The sequence below is a fragment of the Lepidochelys kempii genome, chromosome 7, assembly GCF_965140265.1.
Source record: "Lepidochelys kempii isolate rLepKem1 chromosome 7, rLepKem1.hap2, whole genome shotgun sequence".
In the NCBI taxonomy this organism is placed as follows: Eukaryota; Metazoa; Chordata; order Testudines; family Cheloniidae; genus Lepidochelys; species Lepidochelys kempii.
This window is the reverse complement of record NC_133262.1, coordinates 59,873,283-59,895,897: the sequence shown is the minus strand read 5'-3', so window position 1 is coordinate 59,895,897 and position 22,615 is coordinate 59,873,283. Positions and strand designations below refer to the sequence as shown.

General features: G+C 41.0%; 1 protein-coding gene and 1 long non-coding RNA gene across 5 annotated transcripts in view; one reads left to right on the top strand and one right to left on the bottom strand.

The window, feature by feature from the left end:
• The window catches only part of LOC140914662 (uncharacterized), a 56,275-nt gene extending 46,497 nt beyond the window's left edge, over positions 1–9,778 (bottom strand). The window contains exons 1-2 of the long non-coding RNA XR_012159934.1: positions 9,612–9,778; positions 9,199–9,413 (exon numbers count right to left, since the gene is read on the bottom strand). This is a non-coding gene — a long non-coding RNA (uncharacterized lncRNA). The remainder of the gene's footprint in view (positions 1–9,198; positions 9,414–9,611) is intronic.
• ERCC6 (ERCC excision repair 6, chromatin remodeling factor) overlaps positions 2–22,615 on the top strand; it is an 80,700-nt gene continuing 58,086 nt past the window's right edge. For 2 of the 4 annotated variants that reach the window (XM_073353082.1, XM_073353083.1), the window contains exons 1-4: positions 8–689; positions 9,663–9,783; positions 12,159–12,267; positions 15,075–15,819. In XM_073353082.1, coding sequence (XP_073209183.1) covers positions 250–689; positions 9,663–9,783; positions 12,159–12,267; positions 15,075–15,819 — 1,415 coding nt within the window. In that variant the 5' untranslated portion in view covers positions 8–249. Of the gene's footprint in view, positions 690–9,662; positions 9,784–12,158; positions 12,268–15,074; positions 15,820–22,615 lie in introns of all 4 variants that reach the window. The other 2 variants (XM_073353081.1, XM_073353085.1) reach the window with 2 other exon arrangements.

The window sequence follows — 22,615 nt, the reverse complement described above, 5'->3', positions numbered from 1 at the left end:
ACCTGCGCAGCGTGCCGTCCGGGTCGCGGCGAGTTCCTTGCGCTGAGTTGAGTCTCGGCGCTCGGGGCCGGCGGAGCTGGGGGCGGGGCGGACGCCCCGGGCTCGGCTGCCTCCGCCTTCCGGGGTCGCCCTGTCGCTGCGGCGCGGCTCGCCAGCGTGGGCTGGCTTGGCGCCCTGCCTGCGAGAGCCCGGCCCGCCCGGGCCCATCGCTCCGCCCGCCCGCCCGCCCGGGCCCTGCTCGCGCCGAGGATGCCCACGGAGACAGGCCGCCCGCCGGGCGGGTCCCACGAGCGGGGCCCTGGGGCCGCTGCGAGCGATCCGCGTCCGAGCAGCGCGGGGGAAGCGGGGACTGCCCAGGGGACGGGCCCGTGCCCGTGCGACGGCGACCTGGGGGGCAGCCCTGGAGCTCCGGCCTCCGAGAATGGCCCCTGCGGCTCCTCCGGGGTTCCCGCGCGGGAGCCCCCCCGCACGGGACAGCCGCTGTTACACATTGACAGGCAGCAGATCCCGTCCGTGGCGCCCAGTGCCCAGGTTGCGGAGCTGAAAGGTCTGGGGGTCGACGTGTACGACCAGGATGTGCTGGAGCAAGGAGTCCTCCAGCAGGTAGACAATGCGATCAGTGACGCGAACAGGGCCACGAAATTAGCCAGTGCAGAGGCAGAATACCAATCGGTGCTGGACGATTTAAGGTAAGTTTGTGTGCAGTCTCTTACTACTTTTAAACTCATGTGGTACCTAGTAATAAAAGTTTGTTGAATCATAGAAGTAAGAGATGGAAATGATTATGTATCACTCACTTCACCATCACATCTCAAAACAGTTGATTAGTTGAATCCTTATTACCATTATACAGGTGGAGAACGTGAAGCACATACAGGTATGTGTTAAATGACTTACCTGAGGTTATCTAGCTAATCAGTGGCAGAGTAAGGGAATAGAACCAAGGTTTACCTGATTGTCCACTAGCCCATACGGCCTCCCACCAAGTCATCTTATCCCTCTTCTGACCAGCCAGTGCAGAATTGTCCCACGCAATATATTGCAAGGTGTATTGTAAATCTAAGTGGAGTTATGCTTGGAGAAGTGACCCGGTAAAAATAGCACCATGTAATGTGCTTCCTATGATCCCATAACTGGTGGATCACAGAACAAAGTATCTTGTCCCAAGCTCTTGTAACGATATTCAGGAAATCCGCCCTATAAAAACTGAAAGCTAAAGTGGCATGTAGACAGTAAGGTCTAGAGGAATGGGACTAAGGTTTTTTATACAGTAGCACTTTTGTCTGTAAATCTTTTGTCGGTCAGGAGTGTGGGGGGGAAAAATACTAACCCTGACCAATATAAGTTTCACCGACAAAAGCACCATAGTGGACAGCACTGTGTCAGCAGGAGATGCTCCCCCGGCGACATAGTTACTGCCAGTCTTTGGGGATGGTTTAATTATACTGGCAGGAGAGATCTTTCCCGTCAGCATAGAGAGGCTACACAGGAGACCTTACAGTGGCGCAGCTACAGCAGTACAGCTGTGCCACTGTAAGGTCTGTAGTGTAGACATAGCCTATGAGACATGAACTCCTGAACTTTAATCCTAGCTCTGCTTCACAGTGTCCAACGCAACCACTGTGTTGCTACGTGATCTTGGGCATCTCATTCAACCTCTTCATTCTTTAGTTTCTCTGTTTTTGCATTATTGTTATTTTACAGTGCCCGAGAATTGTTTTTTTACAGTGCATCACAATATGTATAAGACAGCTCTCAAAGAACTTAGAAGACTTTATGCACCTGACTAATCCTTTTGACATCAGTGAATCTACTCACACATGAAGTTAAGAGGATAAATAAGAGTTGTCTGAAATTAGGCCTTAATCTTTCAGTGATGGAGCAAAAGGTGGTAGTGGGTACATGGGGGGGTTGACACAGGAAGAGTGGGGCAAAATCAATACGATAATGCATTTACTCTTTCAAGGCTGGTGCACAGCATGGGGAATAAACTTTTCATATAATCATAGAAATGTAGGGCTGCAAGGAATTTGTGAGGTCATCTAGTCCAGCCCTCTGTGCCGCAGGACCTAGTATACCAACACCATCCATGACAGGTGTTTGCTTAAACTGTTCTTAAAAACTCCAGTGATGGGGATTCCACAACCTCCCTTGGAAGCCTATTCTAGTGCTTAACTTTCTTCATAGTTGGAAAATTTTTCCCAATATCTAACCATAATCTCCCTTGCTGCAGATTAAGCCCGTTACTTCATGTTCTACCTTCAGTGGACCTGGAGAACCATTGATCATTGTCTTTATAACAGTCCTTAACATATTTGAAGACTATCGGGTCGTGTCTCCCCCCCCCCCCCCCGTCTTCTTTTCTCAAGACTAAACATCCCACTTTTTTACTCATTCCTCATAGGTCACGTTTTTTCAAACCTTTTATCATTTTTATTGCTCTCCTCAAGACTCTCTCCAATTTGTCCACGTTCCTTAAAGTGTGGTGGTGCCCAAAACTGGACACAGTACTCCAGCTGAAGCCTCACTAATGCTGAGTAGAGCAGGACAGTAACCGTCTCCCATAACACCCCAGAATATTAGCCTTTTTTCAGTTGTATCACATTGATGACTCATTCAATTTGTGAGCCACTATTTTTTCTTAGTTGCGTGTGTGTCACAGAAGAAATGGTCTTTAACAGTGATTTAAATGAGGGAAGGTGAGTAGTCTTTTCAGACTAGTTAACAAAGAGTGTTTTATGTGTATGAAGCTGTTTGCAAGACAGTGTGGAGATGGTTGTGGACAAAGTAAGCAAATGGGACATGAAGTCTGGTATCATTGGCAGACTGGATGGGACAGGGACAATGAGAAAAGAGATGCATGTAAGCAAGGGGATAGAGTTGGTCAGAGTCCTGGAGAGTCAAAAAATAAGTGTTAAACTTGGTGTGGTGGTGGAGGGGAGTGAGTGAAAGATTCAGATAGTGAGATAACAGGATTAGAATGACAGAACCCAAGGATAATCTTAGTAGCTGCATTTTTGCATGGACTAGACGGGGGTGATGCAGATGTCAGGGAGGTCCGATAGGATGAGGCTCTTGTGACCAAAATGAGAGGTGATAAGGGCCTAAAGGAGAGTTCTAGTTGTGTAGACAGAGAAAAAGGGGGGATTTAAGTGATGTTACAAAGGAAGCAGCAGCAGCAAGATTTGGAGATGGTCTAGTAGATGTATGGGGTATGGATAGGAAAGAGTCAAAGATGATGTGGGTTACAGACCTCAGTTATAGAGTGGATGATGGTGTGTTCAACAGTAACAGAAGAGGGAGTGGATAGAGTTTTGGAAAAAAGACAAAGTTCAGTTGTGACCATGTTACTTTTTTAAGTCAAAAGTGATAGAAAAGATGCCCAGGAGGAGATGTCAAAGAGAAAGGATGAAGTGAGTGACCGGATGGCTTCAGACAAGTCAGGAGTAAGAGGCAGATGTTTGTGTTGTCAGCATTGATGTCAGAGCTACAGTAGTTGAAGCTATGTGATCAGATGAGATCACACAAAGAAAAAGGTGTAGAAGGAGAAGAGGAAGTGGCCACGGTTATATAGTTCTGTAGGACTCTAGAAATGGGAGAGGGAAGCAGGAAGATGTGTAAGAAGACCCTGAAGGAATGGCCAAAAAGGAGGAGAAGAACTAGGGGAAAGGACAGTCACAAAATCAATAGAAGGACAACATGAGAAGGGAAGGGGTGATCTAAAGTGTTTAGTAACAGCAGAGAGGTCAGGGATGGTGAGGAAGGAGTAAAAGCCCTGAGACCTGGTGAGGAATAGATCATAACTCAGTGGAGCAGCGGAGGGTGGAATCTAGATTAGGGTAGGTTTCAGCAGCCGTGTTAGTCTGTATTCGCAAAAAGAAAAGGAGTACTCGTGGCACCTTAGAGACTAACCAATTTATTTGAGCATAAGCTTTCGTGAGCTACAGCTTACTTCATCGGATGCATAAAGTGGAAAATGCAGTGAGGATTTTTTATACACACAGACCATGAAAAAATGGGTGTTGATCACTTCAAAAGGTTTTCTCTCCCCGCACCCCACTCTCCTGCTGGTAATAGCTTATCTAAAGTGATCACTCTCCTTACAATGTGTATAATAATCAAGGTGGGCCATTTCCAGCACAAATCCCAGGGTTTAGCAAGAACGTCTGAGGAACAGTGGGGGGAGGGGAGGGGAGTAGGGAAAAACAAGGGGAAATAGGTTACCTTGCATAATGACTTAGCCACTCCCAGTCTCTATTCAAGCCTAAGTTAATTGAATCCAATTTGCAAATGAATTCCAATTCAGCAGCCTCTCGCTGGAGTCTGGTTTTGAAGTTTTTCTGTTGTAATATCGCAACTTTCATGTCTGTAATCGCGTGACCAGAGAGATTGAAGTGTTCTCCGACTGGGTTTATGAATGTTATAATTCTTGACATCTGATTTGTGTCCATTTATTCTTTTACGTAGAGACTGTCCAGTTTGACCAATGTACATGGCAGAGGGGCATTGCTGGCACATGATGGCATATATCACATTGGTAGATGTGCAGGTGAACGAGCCTCTGATAGTGTGGCTGATGTTATTAGGCCCTGTGATGGTGTCCCCTGAATAGCTATGTGGGCACAGTTGGCAACGGGCTTTGTTGCAAGGATAGGTTCCTGGGTTAGTGGTTCTGTTGTGTGGTATGTAGTTGCTGGTGAGTATCTGCTTCAGGTTGGGGGGCTGTCTGTAGGCAAGGACTGGCCTGTCTCCCAAGATTTGTGAGAGTGTTGGGTCATCCTTCAGGATAGGTTGTAGATCCTTGATAATGCGTTGGAGAGTTTTAGTTGTGGGCTGAAGGTGACGGCTAGTGGCGTTTGTTATTTTCTTTGTTAGGCCTGTCCTGTAGTAGGTGACTTCTGGGTACTCTTCTGGCTCTGTCAATCTGTTTCTTCACTTCAGCAGGTGGGTATTGTAGTTGTAAGAATGCTTGATAGAGATCCTGGAATATTTCCAGCACTCCTCTGAACAACATACTAATCCACAGAGACCTCCCTACCAACACTACCAAAAGAGGGATTCTAGGTGGACGACTCCTGATGGCCGAGACAGCAGACTGGACTTCTACATAGAGTGCTTCCGCCGACGTGCACGGGCTGAAATTGTGGAAAAGCAGCATCACTTGCCCCACAACCTCAGCCGTGCAGAACACAATGCCATCCACAGCCTCAGAAAAAAACTCTGACATCATAATCAAAAAGGCTGACAAAGGAGGTGCTGTTGTCATCATGAATAGGTCGGAATATGAACAAGAGGCTGCTCGGCAGCTCTCCAACACCACTTTCTACAAGCCATTACCCTCTGATCCCACTGAGGGTTACCAAAAGAAACTACAGAATTTGCTCAAGAAACTCCTTGAAAAAGCACAAGATCAATCCGCACAGACACACCCCTGGCACCCCGACCTGGGATATTCTGTCTACTACCCAAGATCCATAAACCTGGAAATCCTGGGCGCCCTATCATCTCAGGCATTGGCACCCTGACAGCAGGATTGTCTGGCTATGTAGACTCCCTCCTCAGGCCCTACACTACCAGCACTCCCAGTTAGCTTCGAGACACCACTGACTTCCTGAGGAAACTACAATCCATCGGTGATCTTCCTGAAAATACCATCCTGGCCACTATGGATGTAGAAGCCCTCTACGCTAACATTCCACACAAAGATGGACTACAAGCCGTCAGGAACACTATCCCCGATAATGTCACGGCAAAACCTGGTGGCTGAACTTTGTGACTTTGACCTCACCCATAACTATTTCACATTTGGGGACAATGTATACCTTCAAATCGGCGGGACTGCTATGGGTACCCGCATGGCCCCACAGTATGCCAACGTTTTTATGGCTGACTTAGAACAACGCTTCCTCAGCTCTCGTCCCCTAAAGCCCCTACTCTACTTGCGCTATATTGATGACATCTTCATCATCTGGACCCATGGAAAAGAAGCCCTTGAGGAATTCCACCATGATTTCAACAATTTCCATCCCACCATCAACCTCAGCCTGGACCAGTCCACACAAGAGATCCACTTCCTGGACACGACCATCGCTTATTAGCACTGTAACATAAACATCACCCTATACCGGAAACCTACTGACCGCTATTCCTACCTACATGTCTCCAGCTTTCACCCAGGCCACACCACACGATCCATTGTCTACAGCCAAGCTCTGCGATACAACCGCATTTGCTCCAACCCCTCAGACAGAGACAAACACCTACAAGATCTCTATCAAGCATTCTTACAACAATGCCCACCTGCTGAAGTGAAGAAACAGATTGACAGAGCCAGAAGAGTACCCAGAAGTCACCTACTACAGGACAGGCCTAACAAAGAAAATAACAAACGCCACTAGCCGTCACCTTCAGCCCACAACTAAAACTCTCCAGCGCATTATCAAGGATCTACAACCTATCCTGAAGGATGACCCAACACTCTCACAAATCTTGGGAGACAGGCCAGTCCTTGCCTACAGACAGCCCCCCAACCTGAAGCAGATACTCACTAGCAACTACATACCACACAACAGAACCACTAACCCAGGAACCTATCCTTGCAACAAAGCCCGTTGCCAACTGTGCCCACATATCTATTCAGGGGACACCATCACAGGGCCTAATAACATCAGCCACACTACCAATGTGATATATGCCATCATGTGCCAGCAATGCCCCTCTGCCATGTACATTGGTCAAACTGGACAGTCTCTACGTAAAAGAATAAATGGACACAAATCAGATGTCAAGAATTATAACATTCATAAACCCAGTCGGAGAACACTTCAATCTCTCTGGTCACGCGATTACAGACATGAAAGTTGCGATATTACAACAGAAAAACTTCAAAACCAGACTCCAGCGAGAAGCTGCTGAATTGGAATTCATTTGCAAATTGGATTCAGTTAACTTAGGCTTGAATAGAGACTGGGAGTGGCTAAGTCATTATGCAAGGTAACCTATTTCCCCTTGTTTTTTCCTACCCCTCTCCCTTTCCCCCACTGTTCCTCAGACGTTCTTGTTAAACCCTGGGATTTGTGCTGGAAATGGCCCACCTTGATTATCATACACATTGTAAGGAGAGTGATCACTTTAGATAAGCTATTACCAGCAGGAGAGTGGGGTGCGGGGAGAGAAAACCTTTTGAAGTGATCAACACCCATTTTTTCATGGTCTGTGTGTATAAAAAATCCTCACTGCATTTTCCACTTTATGCATCCGATGAAATGAGCTGTAGCTCACGAAAGATTATGCTCAAATAAATTGGTTAGTCTCTTAAGGTGCCACAGGTACTCCTTTAGATTAGGGTGATATGTTCTAAGGTCAAAAGGGATCATTGTGATCATCTAGTCTGACCTCTGAATAACGTAACACATATAACTATAATGTATAACTTCCCCAAAATAATAAGTAAGAGGGGAGTGGGGATGGCTTTGGAGGAGATGAATTCAAAGTAATGATTTTTAACTGCTTTCTTAATGATTTTGGAGCTGAAGGGGAAGGGAGATGTGGTTGAAGATGTGTTGGTTTTGAGAATAGGAAAGACTATTGCTGTGTTTAGCCATTATCCTCATTTTACAGATGAACATCTCACAGTCACAGGGGTTGTGACTATTTTACATTTACGTAGTGCTTTTGAGATGCAAAGCTGGGCATCAGGATGATATATTTTTTCTACCATTAGAACTTGCAAATGTGCCAGAGGCCAATACAGGACCCCCACATAAAGGTGGACATAAGAGAGGCATATTTAGTGGGAGGAGACATCCATGAAGATGTTTTCACTAGTACGTTCCACCCCAAACCTAATTAATAACAGAAAATGTTAAAAAGGTGGAAAAAGCATGGCTTTGCACAATGCATTTGCTGCACATACTGTGGATGGCAACGGCGAATTATGATTCTCCTTTAAAAACACATTGTAGCACTTATTTCATTCAACAGAGACCACTTTGCAAGAGTAAATGTGAATTTATCCAGTGTGTATGTCCTCAAATAATGACAGGTTTCAGAGTAGCAGCCGTGTTAGTCTGTATTCGCAAAAAGAAAAGGAGTACTTGTGGCACCTTAGAGACTAACCAGTTTATTTGAGCATAAGCTTTTGTGAGCTACAGCTCACTTCATCGGATGCATTAATGCTGTAGCTCACGAAAGCTTATGCTCAAATAAATTGGTTAGTCTCTAAGGTGCCACAAGTACTCCTTTTCTTTTTATGTCCTCAAAGAAGCTCTTCTGGCCCCTTGCTATTTAGCTAATAGGGCCTCGAACAGTGTGAGACTTGTTCTTCATCTCTGTTTGCACATTTGTTCATGTAATTTCTGGTTACATTCCAAAGAGACCTCTGTTTGTTGCATCAGCGTCTGATGGTTTGATTTCTGTTTGGCCTAATATTAGCATCTAAAAATATCACTCGGTCTTGCATTGTTATATAAATGAGCTAGCTGGCAGACTAGTCATTCAGCAAGTTATAGAAAAGTGTGAAAATAGGGATAGGTAGAGAGAGAAGCTTGCTTCTTTAATGTATATTTAAAAATCCACTCTCTCCATCATTATTTGTTTGGGCTGGTATGCTTTCCTTTGCATTTCTGATTATTAGTTTGAATGATAATGTATTATCACATGCTGCAGTTGGTCCAATGTGACATCACATGTATTGATGTTGTACACAATGGAGAAAAGAAGAACTCAGTATCTTATATTCAAAAAACGTTAGTTTTACCTCTTATCTGTAGCTAATCAGTACAGTAGGCTCTTTGTGCCGTCATTTCTATTGATGAGACAGTCCAGCCTGGCCCCTCCCGTTTCCCCCCTCCCCGCCAATTTTAAGAGATCATGCAACAGTCATTATTAAATGGTGACACTTTTTGGTTACTATCCACCTAGGCTTTACGTGAGGCAGTGGCAGGTTATATATAAGAATTTGAATAAATATAGTGGCCTAGGCATGAAAGGTTCAGTACTACTGTACCTTCTTAAAATTATTTTACAGCACAATACAAAAATAATTTTATCTGTTAAATTAAAGAGACACTAAGGTTAAAATAAGATTTAAAATAAATGCCATACCAATGTATTTTCTAACTATAGATTATTAAAACAGATTTAAAAAAGAAATCCAACTCTTTCACCGCTTATACTTATTTCTTGCACTTCTCTTACCTTGGATAATAAAAGTAGATTGCCCAGTTTCACTTCCTGGTAGAGCCCTGCACGGAACTATTCTTTAATCCCACTCCTGTTATGTCAGCAAGTCCTGCAGGACCCGTGGGATCCCAATCCCACTGCAGGGCTCTACTTCCTGGTAGTTGTTCATTAGCAGAGTTGTAATTATTGAGTTCCAAATACTGCAGTGCGTTGTTTGTATTTGAACAGAACTGTTGAACATTTTTAAAAAATCATAAAAACATTTTTACAAATGCTTGATTCATTTAAAAAACTAGCCTTTGTAAAATTCAAAGGCCAAGAAAATCAGCATACTTATTTAGAAATCCAACTTTAGCCTTTTGTTTGTTAAAATCTTGGCTATAATTTTTAGATTTAAACTCTCTGAGTTGAAAATGTCATGTACTTACTCTTCTCATTATTACAACTGAGTACTAAATGAACATCTTTGTATTTTTCAGGTCCTGTATGACTTCTTTGAAACAGATCAATACAATTATAGAGCAACTTACTCCTCAAGCTGTCTGTAGCAAAGATATAAACAGAAAACTAGACTCTGTAAAACGACAAAAGTATAACAAGGTGACTGAAAAAAATTAACTTGTGCTTTGGATTGCTTAAGGCGCTGATCCTGTGTCAGGTTTCACACTTGAGGATCCTGATAAAGGGTCAGAGTCTAAACTTGCAGTTCCTTCACCATTTCAACAGTTTTTTGGTTTTTTTGTTTGTTTTTTTTGCCAAAGGTTATAAGAACTTAATCCAAAGCCTCTGAAGTCAGTGGGAGTTGTTCCATTGACTTGGGCTTTGGATCAGTCTCTAAAATAATAGTTCTAGAGCTCGTTTGGATAAATGATTGTAATTAAATTCCTGCAGGGCCTTATGGTGGTGTTTCAGAGTGTTAGCAATGTTATGTGATTTTTTTTCTCCGCACTTGTGTCCATGTTATCTGAAAATGAATTAATGAACAACCAGTTGCAGGATAATAGCTAACTTGAATGAGGTGTTCTTTATTAGCCATTTCTAAAACTGCTGAAGTCTTATACCAAAGGTTCTCAAACTTTATTGCACCATGACCCCCTTCTGACAACAAAATTACTACTGGACCTCAGGAGGGAGGACTGAAGCCTGAGCCCGCCCAAGCCCCACCACCCTGAGGCGGGGGAGGCAAACCAAAGCCCCACCTCCCCGGGCCAGGGAGCCAAAGCCGAAGCCCAAGGGCTTCAGCCCCAGGCAGGGGGCCTGTGAGCTGAGCCCTGCCGCCTAGGGCTGAAGCCTTTGGGCTTGGGCTTGGGCTCCGGCTCCGGCTCCAGGCCCCAGCAAGTCTTAAGGCAGCCCTGGTGACCCCATTAAAATGCGGTCACGATCCACTTCGGGGTCACGACCCACAGTTTGAGAACCGCTGTCTTAGACTAAATCACTGTATAGAAAAACCTGAGCAACTTTGTTTTTATGAGTAGTCTTATTGATCTTAAGACATTAGTCAAATGAGTGAAGTTACATGTGTGATGTTTACAGATTCAGGCCCTAAATTACAAGTTGCACCCTATTTGTGTTGTAATTTGTGCAATTTCAGTTTTTTTAATAATACTTCGCCTTTTTGAGTAGTTAAAAAAAATCCTTAGTAGGTGAAAGCCAAATTTTTTTTGATAGTGAGACAAATGTTCGTTGCCTTATAAACAGCTAAGAAGTGAAATTATCTCCTGGATAGCTTAGTACTGACATGTGGCAAGTGCTTTATAAGATGGGTATTATGACAGCAGGGATGTCAGTGCTTGTGTAAGTATCTTTTATAACTGCACACAGGTGCACTGGAGGATTTTCAGCAAATGAAACTCGAGGAAACAGCTCATTGAGGATAGTTTTACTAAATTTAAAAAAATTAAAACTTGATCCTCAAATCATGCGCCTCTAAGGGGAGCGGAAAAGATTTAGAAAGAATGAAGTTCATAAGTAATAAAAACTTGTACTGCTTCGTGTGTTTAATAATTTGATCAGTTTATTTATAAATCAGGAAATTCATAGATTCCAAATCCAGAAGGGACCATTTTGATTATCTAGTCTGATGACCTGTATAACACAGTCCATAACCTTCTTGGTCACCTTAGGAATCGTAACTTTGCCACATTATAACACTTACGAGGATAATAAAAGTGGATAAAAGATTATGAAAAAAGTGTAAATGGTGGTGAGCTACGATTGTTACAGGACCCGTAATTTTGAATTCCCTCACTCTTGTATGATTACAAGCACTGTGGTGTTAGTTTTTTGCAAATAAATTAGTTGTCTTCTCTTGAGCTCACTTGGTGTAATAATACCTGTTTATGCATGAAGAAGAACATTAACTGACGGGTTTTGAGTTCTTTCAGTCTCTTTGTGGCAACACATCTCAAAACAAATGTGTTGAAGAGAAGGTTTGTACTTAATTTTATGATTGTAATTAGCATATATGAAAGTGAAGGATTGGCACTGACTGAGCTCAAATATATGCTTAGTGCAAATTTCATAAGCTATATATGGGGCTTTTCTTCACTGGATCCTAGGCCCAAGTTTAAAAAATGCATACCCAAGTGTATGTGAAAGTATCTGATGCACATAAGATTTGTTTGTGTGCACAACCTTAACTTGTGCATGCCCATCTGGTGTTTGCATGTATATGCTGTGCATGTACACCTGAATTAGTGCACTTTTAGAAATTTGTGCCCCAGTCATGATGAACTATGCCAAACTGGGGGTGTGGATGTGTATGTGTTATGTAGAGAAGTATCCACCAGGTGCTGGGATGACGCCTTCCGCATGCATTTTTATCACATAGAACCATATCAAAATTTGAACTTGTTTCAGATGCAAAATGCTAACCTGCTACTTAACATATTAATAACAGCTTGAACCTTGTTGTTTGTAAGAAAAGCAAGTCAGCTACGAAGAGTTTTAAATTTTGTACACTATTGTCATTCAAGGAGCAACAGTTAAAAAAGATCAAAGCAAAACAAAAGCGTCTCCAAGCAGTTCTTGGTGGAGCAGAGACTTTCATTGGAACAAATGATGTTGAATTTCAGGATGATGAAGGTGAGGGAAAATGCCATTGCAAATCTTTTTCTGAGTTTGTCATTTCTGTGTAATGCCTTTTGTTGTTTGAAACTCATTGCCAAGATCTTTGCCAGTGAACATGAGTAAATAAATTTCAGTGGTTTGTTTTCAAAGAGTGATTTTAGGAACACTTAATTCTCTGCACCTGCAGAATTGCAGATCTCAGCGTATCCATATGGGGATTTTTAAAGACTGAAAGTAGATCTGTGCTTAGTTCAGTAGGGAAAGCTAATGCACATTAGAGTATTGGGCTTAATAAATGGGAAATCTTAACATTTTTCACAGCTAATGTGATAAAGCTAACGTAATGATTGAATTACATTTCATAATCAGCCATCAATCAGTACTCACAAAACTAGTTTTTCATATCTTGGTAGGAAACACTTTTTAGAAATTAAAAAATGTTTACGTTATATGAGCTGTACAGTGTGAAAACAGCAGTTTCTTACGGAATACCCTGATAATTGTCTCAATGTTTCCAAGATCAAATCTAACTGAGCATGTGTTGTTGTTTTTTCTTACTTCCCTCTGCAAACCCAGCATGAGTTCTTAGTCAAGCTGGTATCTTTCTGTTTTGTATGTCATCACTAATAATCAAAATTCTGAAGGCCAAAATAGGCACCCATTGATATCTGTGCAACCCCATTAGAGTTCAGTGAGTTTGTACAGGGGTAGCGCATTGAAATTTATAATACTTTTCTGACACATGACTTGAATAGGTTCCTGCTCTCACACTCACATCTGTGTTGGATCTGCAGGTCATGAAGGAGTAAAAAGCAGTAAAGGCTTATTTTTGACAGTAAAAGTGGTAGATTTGAATTGGAATAGATCTATGGAATAAAAATGTGCCACTTCTGAGGGTCACTTTTGTGAATAGAAATACACCATAAGATCCTTCCTTTTATGCTCTGTGCATTAAAACTCAGGCATTTGGTACGAGGAAATGTAGCTTAGTCATGACGAGGTCTTTACGTCTAGTGTATGTTCTTATTTCTGAAAGCTTACAGTTATGTAATCTGGTAAAGTAATGAGTTTACGGAAGTAGCTACATATGTGATTACTGAATCCTTGTCTTCTGTAAATAAATATTTTGAAGGAAATAGTGTTCTGATGCTATGGTCATTAGCTTATAAATACCTAGATATAACATGCAAACATATAAAAAAGTTAACATAAAGCTGTAGCAGGGTATAGTTGATCTTGAAGAGCAATCGTATCTGTTCAAAGAACATTAAACTCAAGTTACTTGCACACCTGCTCATCACACTCAGGATGTGTAGCGGAAGAACCATAGTAATTTAAATAAATGCATTTTTTTAAATTACGCATTAATTTTAAATTAGGTTCCCCTTGAGTGGGATAAGTAAGTGTGCAATTGAATCATTTTGGAATATGGTACAACCGTAAAAAAAATTGACTACACAAATTAACTAAGTTCTATATTTGGCATTTACTAACACGGGTCCTGATACAGAAATGTAGTTAGGTACATTTGTAATCTCACTGAATTAAGTGGGACTACTCATGCTTAAAGTTAAGCACAAGCTTAACTACTGTGCTGGTTCAATGCCAAAGGCCCCAGTCCTACAATCTGGTCCAGGTGTACCCTTAAGTACCTTACAGGATTGGAACTGTAATTTCTGTCCTTCTGGTGGGAAGGCTGAGGAAGAGGAACAGTTGTATTGTGGAGATATTAATTGTAGTCTCATCAAGAAACATTAATAAAAAGGAATCTGAAGGAAATGAGCTTGTGGATGCAGTGTGAGTATCTGGCAAGGACATGAATTGGGCACTGAATCGAAGAAATGGAGTTAAGAGATACCAGCATCTTGTTAACCACTCAGTTTTTAAAACATGAGTTAAAAGTGGTTTCAGATACTGCACCAGTCACTTAGTGTACCTGCCAACTTTTTGTTATGCATCATGTTGTGAATGTATATACATATAGACCAGTGTGTCTGGTGTATGAACATTTCAATAATTTTTGTGCACAGTTTTGTTTTGTGTTCTGTGTAGTTACTATTTTTTTTAAGTCATAATCAGAAGGTAGATGGCAGTGATCTATAGTACCTGTTTGGTAGGGTATTTGATAAGGTAAGAAACTTTGAGTGTATAATCAGCCTTGTGTCCCTTCTCTGATGTATGGTGTGAAGAAATGTCAAGAGTGCAAGTTTAAGAGTATAGCCATTAAATTATTAATTGTAGTGTTGGAAGATCAAGTTAAAGTGGTCTGTGGGAATTTCAGTTTTTTGACTTGTGGAAAGTCAGTATGTCAGAGAGGACGTTAGTGGTACTGAGTGTTGTAATGGCAGTGGGTTAATGCTTGGAGATCGATGATGTGGATATTGACTTAAGTTCTGATTATCTTTGCAGATATGCTTCATGTCAGAAATGGCTGCATTTCAGTGGTGGGTGAAGTGATTGCATTGTGTGTGTAGTTTGGAGATAACATTTTACATGTACAGTATATAGCATTTTTTATCTGACCCTTTTGGCCTTCTATTTCATTCTCTTCCTTTTTGGAATGCTTTTTTCTCTTTTTCCCTCCAGTTTAGTTTGTATGGCTGGTTTCTCTAACCATTGAATTAGTTGGATGTAATTTTGGTTTATTCTGTACAGTGTATGAGGAAGGGTGCTAGTTTCAGGATTGATGCTTTATATATTATTAAAACAAATAAATTTAAAGGTTAAAACAAACCTGCTTATCTGTTTGAACTGTGGAATATTACTTAGAGCACATAAATGAGTCTACAGATAAGATATGAATGTTCTGAGTCTCTTTGCAGAGCCTGGTCCATCGTCTCTTGGCAGTATGCTCATGCCAGTCCAGGAAACAGAATGGGAGGAACTCATTCGTACTGGTCAGATGACCCCTTTTGGAACAAAGGTCCCTCAGAAGATAGAAAAGAAGCCGCGCAGGTTAATGCTAAATGAAGCATCTGATTTTGAGAAGTATTTGGCAGATCAAGCTAAGCTGTCATCCGAAAGGAAAAGGTCAGCCCTTAAGAAGGGACCAAAGAATAAAGCACAGGCCAAGAACATTCAGTGTGAAACTCCCACATTAGTCATAAAGGGAAAGGGGGGCAAAACCAGAACCCTGTCAAAAACAGACAAGCGCCTGAAAAAGCACATGAAGAAACTTCAGAACCATGCTCTTCAGATCCAATTTAAGATAGGAATGCCAAAGGAAAAGAGGCGTCCTGAGGTCAAGGAGAAGCTGAGAGGTGAACCAGGAGATGAAAGTGAAGAGTCAGAATGTGTGCCTGATGAGGAGCTTTTTAATGCAGAGGAGGAGGAGGAACAGGAGGAGGCGGCGGCATTTTTTCATGCTGAGGATCATTCTGATTACGAACTGAAGACTTTGCCAGGAGGAAGAAAACATTCAGGGAAGAGAAACCTTAAGGAAGAAGCTGAGGAGGATGAAGACTTCTTCCCAAGCTCTGAGGAAGAGGAAGAGAACACAGTAGGAAATCGTAGAGTAAAGAGATGCAGAGATGATGGAGATGAAGATTACTATAAACAAAGGCTAAGGTTAGTCCAAGAAGGCTTTATATTAGTAACTTTTATAGATGATATCACATACACAGACAGTGGCTGAAATATACCTCCAAGAATTCAGCTGAAGGGATGGGGTTGTAAAATTAAACGTAGACTGAGCCAAAAAAAATATCCACATGCAGACTTCTAAAAGGCTGTTACGATATTGGGACTATTCTATAATAAGTACCTCAGTGTCTGCTATTAAAGAGCCTGCTTTGTGAAATAAACAATTTCTACTTCACTGTTTTTCAGTGTGGCCAAAAATCAATACATGAAAAATAAGGCAGTTTGGGGGATTGTGTGGTATTACTACATAATAATTCTGTTGACTTCTGTAGCACTTTTTAAAGGATTTTGTATGCTTTACAGAGATGTGCAAGTATCATTCCTCCTATTGTACAGATAGGAATACTCAAGTACGTAACTTGCCCAATGTCTTGCGCACACAATCACTGATAGACCTGAGAATAAAAGCTAGGAGTTCTGAGTCTTAGTCTTCTGCTATAACCCATTGATTGTGCTGCCCAAGAGGAAATAACTATCAAATTAGTGGTAGTTTTGTACAGTAGTATTTTTATATCGCCTGTTGAGTGTTTGGAGGCCTTTCAACAGGAAGTTTTGATGTCTGTAGCTGAGTGCCCATTCACACTAAATGAAAATTAGTTTTAGACCCTGTTTTTCTTTGTGCAGCCTCTGAGTGTGAATATGCAGTGCCCATATTGAACAATTCCAGTTACAGGTGAATAACCTTAATTTTTTGTGTATGGGTATTCCTTATGTCAAATCCATGTGCTTTTTTACCTCACACTGTTTAAATAAATATGCAAATATATTACAATATATGATCAGTATTGGTCATTGAAATTTTGATTTTTGTGCTTAAAGATGCTGTTATCGTGGTCATAAGGGTGCCTGTGTTTTAAAATGGTACCCGCTTACTCAACATACCTGCTCCTTGTGTATATTCAGGATCTTTCTTACCTGCTTGCTTCAGTGACTAAAATATATTTTAGCCCTGTTAAATCAGCACACGTTTGAGGTAGGAAACTGGATTCTCTTCTGGCTCATGTATGAACACCAGAATTGTTATGGAAATGCTGGTTATGATACTGTAGTAAGGTTGAGTTGAATTTTGCACATTAAGCAGGATTCAACCGTATTGTTACGTCAGAAGAACAGAGTATCCTTTCCAGACTTACAGCACTTGCTCTTTGAGTACAGAATTAATTTTCTGAGAATTTACAAGTAAATTGTTCAGTTAGTTTGAGTTAAAATTAATTAAATTGATCCTTTAAAAAATGTAGCACCCTATGTCAGATCACCATTTTTGGACCTGAGTAATCTTAATCATAGAATTGTAGGACTGGAAGAGACCTTGAGAGGTCTTCTAGTTCAGTCCCCCGCACTCAAGGCAGGAGTAAGTATTATCTAGACCAGTGCTACTCAAAGCGGTGTGTCCGCGAGTCATTGACTGCCAGTCTGCGCGCACATTGGGGAAAAAAAATTGCCGGTCCCCCACATCAGATAGCTTGAGAAGCACTGATCTAGACCAACCCTGATAGGTGATTGTCTAACTGCTCTTAAAAACCCCCAGTGATGGGATTCCACAAATTCCCCAGGCAATTTATTCCCATGCTTAACTACCCTGATAGGAAGTTTTTCCTAATGTCCAACCTAAACCTCCCTTGCAGCAATTTAAGCCCATTGCTTCTCTTCCTAGCCTCAGAGGTTAACGAGAACAATTTTTCTCCCTCCCCCTTGTAACAACCTTTTATGTACTTGAAAACTATTATCATATTCCCCCCTCAGTTTTCTCTTCTCTAAACAAAACATACCCAATTCTTTCAAACTTTCTTCATTGATCATGTTTTCTAGCCCTTTAGTCATTTTTGTTGCTCTCCTCTGAACTTTCTCCAATTTGTCCATGTCTTTCCTGAAATGTGGCGACCAGAACTAGACACAATACTCCTATTGAGGCTGTATCAACCCGTATCTCGTGTCTTGCTTACAATACTCCTGCTAATACATCCCGGAATGATGTTTGCTTTTATTGCGGTAGTGTTATACTGTTGACTCAATTTAGCTTGTGATCCACTATGACCCCCAGATCCTTTCCTCTGTAGTCCTTCCTAGTCATTTCTCATTTTGTATGTATGTGACTGACTGACTTCCTTCCTAAGTGGAGTACTTTGCATTTGTCCTTACTGAATTTCATCCTATTTACTTCAGACCATTTCTCCAGTTTGTCCAGATCATTCTGAATTTTAATTCTACCCTCCAGCTTGCAACCCCTCTCAGTTTGGTATTGTCCACAAACTTTATAAGTGTACTCTCTATGCCATTATCTAAATCATTGGTGAAAATATTGAACAGAACTGTACCAAGACCGATCCCTGCAGGACCCCACTCGTTATGCCCTTCCAGCTTGACTGTGAACCACTGTTAACTACTTTCATAGAACGGTTTTCCAACCAGTTATGCACCCACCTTATAGTAGCTCCATCTAGGTTGTATTTCCCTAGTTTGTTTATAAGATTGTGCAAGACAGTATCAAAAGCCTTACTAAAGTCAAGATATACCACATCTACTGCTTTCCCCATCCACAAGGCTGTTGAAGAAAGGCTGTCGAAGAAAGCTATTAGATTGGTTTGACACAATTTGTTCTTGACAAATTCACGTTGACTTACTTATCACCTTATTATCTTCTAGGTGTTTGCAAATTGATTGCTTATTTATTTGCTCCATTATCTTTCAGAGTACTGAAGTTAAACTGACTGGTCTGTAATTCCCTGGGTTGTGCTTATTCTCATTTTTATAGACTGGTGCACTGTATTTTCCCTTTTCCAGTCCTCTGGAATCTCTCCCGTTTTCCACAGCTTTTCGAAGATAATCGCTAATGGCTCAGATATCTCCTCAGTCATCTCCTTGAGTATTTAATCAGACCCTGGTGATTTGAAGGCATCTAATTTGTCTACAAAAAGAAAAGGAGTACTTGTGGCACCTTAGAGACTAACAAATTTATTTGAGCATAACCTTTCGTGATGAAGTGGGCTGTAGCTCACGAAAGCTTATGCTCAAATAAATTGGTTAGTCTCTAAGGTGCCACAAGTACTCCTTTTCTTATTGCGGATACAGACTAACACGGCTGCTACTCTGAAACCTAACTTGTCTATGTAATTTTTAATTTGTTCTTTAGTCTCATATTCCAGCTCATTTTCACTGGTGTTCACTATGTTAAACATCCAATTGCTACAAAAAATTTTGGTGAAAACTGAAACAAAAGTCATTTAGCACTACTGCCATTTCCACATTTTCTGTTCTTGTTTTCCCCCCATCATCAAGTAACAGGCCTACCCTGTCTTTAGTCTTCCTCTTGCTTCTAATGTGTTCGTAGAATGTTTTCTTTTTATCCTTTCTGTCTCTAGCTAGTTTAATATCGTTGTTTGCCTTGGCCTTTCCAATTTTATCCCTACATGCTTCTGTTTGTTTATATTTATCCTTTTGTAATTCGACCTACTTTCCACTTTTTGTAGGACTCTCTTTTGAGTTTCAGATCATTGAAGATCTCCTAGTTAAGCCAGGGTGGTCTCTTGCTGTACCTCCTGTCTTTCCTACATAGCAGGATAGTTTGCTCTTGTGCCCTTAAAAATGGCTGTTGAAAAATTGCCAGCTCTCATTAACTGTTTTTCTCCTTAGACTTGATTCCCATGGGATCTTACCTACGAACTCCTTGAATTTGCAAAAAATGCCTTCTTGAAATCCATTATCTTTACTGTGCTTTGTTCCCTTTTGCCATTCCTTAGAATCATAAACTTTCATTTCATTATCACTTTCACCCAAGCTGCCTTCCACTTTCAAATTCTCAACCAGTTCCTCCGTATTTGTCAAAATCAAATCCAGAACAGCCTCTCCTGTAATAGGTTTCTCCACTGTCTGAAATAAAAAATGTCTTCAATACATTCCACGAACTTGTTGGATAATCTGTGCCCTGCTGTGTTATATTCCCAACGGATGTCTGGGTAGTTGACGCCCCCATCACCACCAAGTCCTGTGCTTTGGCTGATTTTGTTAGTTGTTTTAAAAAAAAGCCTCACCCACCTCTTCTTCCTGGTTAGGTGGTCTCTAGTAAGTAATGGAATAAGACAAATGTTTCAACCTTCCCATAGACTTGACTCATTGAAATCTTGTGTATTGGCTACTTTGAAGCCTTTTTTTTTAATAAAGATTAATTGTAATTTTTGCTATTATTTTTCTTAATTGAAAGTTTCTTCTGCTACAGAGAATTCCACTATGAATTGCCCTCTTTGAGAATGATGGCCATCTCCCATTGTTCTCAAAGGAAGTGAGGCTAAAAATGCCCTTAGTAAAGATGTCCTCTTTAAATTGACCACTATGAAGGACATAGGACTGATCTGTAATTTATGAATATAGTATGTGACCTGATTATTTAGATAGATCAAAGCACACCACATAACCTTTCGTATCACGTCGCAGGGTTCACCCTGTGCTCTAGCCTGCTGACAACTACGCCACAGCTTGCTGTGCACTAACTCTGTATTGACATACCCTTGCTCTCTCTAGAGATGTGGGGGAGAGGCAGTTGTCAGGGACTTTATGTGAGGAACCGGATGACACAAAATCAGGCCTTGCAGCAAGGTTCTGAAGTAGTTGGGCCTTCCAAGGAGATGGTAAGCATCAGGTGAGATAGACACCTATTTAGACTGTTTTATTGTTTTACTCTTCTGCTTTTCTATGTTCTTACTGTTAAGATTAAACAGTACTTCAAGAAAGCTGCTTGGTCACTCTGTTGAACGCTGGTCACAGCTCCTGAAGGGAAAACTTGCAGGTGTCGAGTCCAGTTGGACTTGCTGAGAAATTGTAGTTAGTACACAGAAAGCTTTAGCCCAGGACTCTAGGAGCGAGAGAATCATGAGATTCCAATCCAGGGAGGTAAAGGTTGAAGGCCTGTCATCAGAGGTGGTGCACTCAGAGTTCAGAGAAGGTGTGAGGAGGTGCAGCTAGCCCTGTAACCTTGACAGCCACTGCCTCTATTCAATCCTAATAGAAGTGAAGCCTAGCTGTCCTTACAGAAGATGTTGGTCCCAGATAACATAGGTGAAAATGGTTATTAACTCAAGTTCCAGTTGCAGAATCCTTACTGGTGGGGATGCCTTGGCTAGAAAGAATTCGGTTTTACTTTCAGATTGCAGATTGAGAGAGCAGAGCTGGAGTTGATAAGACAATAGGCATGGAATCACATGATGTCACTTTTCAAAGTAAAATCACGTTAGTTATGTAATTCTTCTGTATGGGGACGTCAATGAGGGATTAATCTGGCCCTATGGACATTGCGCAAAGACAGGCCTTTTTTGTAGGCTGTGATAAAGTATTAATAAATGTATTAATTGGTAAAATATTTACTACTTTCTTGAATGAAGCTGTACTCTTCCATTAAATTAGGTCAATATTAAATCATTTTTAATTCAGTGTTTTCATCAAGAGTAATTTATTTTGATTGAAAGTTTTAATATGATTCACAGTTTAAATTCATTCAAACAGATTTTTTAATAATGTTAAGATTGTGACAATTTATCCTTAGCAAAGTCATATCATAGACTACATTTCTTTCAGTTGCTAAAGTTACAATAAAAGCTTAAATGAATTTTAGAAATATCAATAACTGTAATTGCCACCAAAACACTCCATCTCTTAAAAATTTCATAGCTACAGTTATTGTGGCTGTTAAACTGCAGCTGTCCACATTGACGTTTTTACGTTGATACCCCCAGGTAATCTTCATTATGGGAAATGCTACTAGAAAATAAAATGCAATGAATTAAGGAGCATATTAAGAATGCCTTGTAAATGAGAGCAAATAACATTTCTGTCTAGTTCCATGTCAGTTTTTAGTTTTGGATACAAATGACTGGATGAAATTTCAGTACATTTTATCCCTGAGAAAGGAGGGGGAAATCCTTTAGGATTACTTAACAGAGCGGTAGTTTAGGGCTAGATGCTGAGTAAAGTGCTTTACTTTTTAAGGCAGAAAACAAGTCTTAAACATAAAACTTTTTGAGGAGTGGGAGTTGAAGGGTTTGTCCTGCATCAGGGTGAAAGAATTGTGGTGTTGAAGTCTGATAATTAGCCAGGTGTTGTACTGCTATGACCTTCTAGACCAAGAGACCATTTCAAAGGGGAAGTTTGTGTTCTTGCAATAAACAGGCCAAGTATGTGATAGTTCTGGGCTCTTTCTTTTCTTCAAAAGGTTACTTTGAGGAAGCAGGAGGCCTAATTCTATGAAGCAAGATGTAATCAGTAGCAAGGAAGAGAGGAAATGTAGTTACAGAATTGAGCATGCATCCCTCTGTGACTTTAAGTGTATTATCTTGTGTAAAAAAAAATGGCTTAGTTCGTATGATCATGTTCACTTCTAGTGGCTATAATTGGAGACTAGAACAGCTTGCAACCTACATCCACTCCAATTTATTTTACAATAGCACCCAGAGCCCCCAGTCAGGGTTTGGGGCCTGTTGTGCAGACACATAGGGAAGCATTATCCCAGCCTGAGGCGGTTAAAATCTAATTTTTAAGACAAGGCACAAGAAGTAAGAGTAACAAACAATAAGAGAGGATAAGGATAAGAGGCTGCTAATATATATAACCTCCCAGTTCTGAATCATCTCTAACAGGTAGGTTTGGGGGTTTTTTTAAAATAAAAATATAAATGTGTCGTCATTGCCCACTGACCCTCATTCTAATAATTATTGGCTAAAGAGTTTGTCAGTTT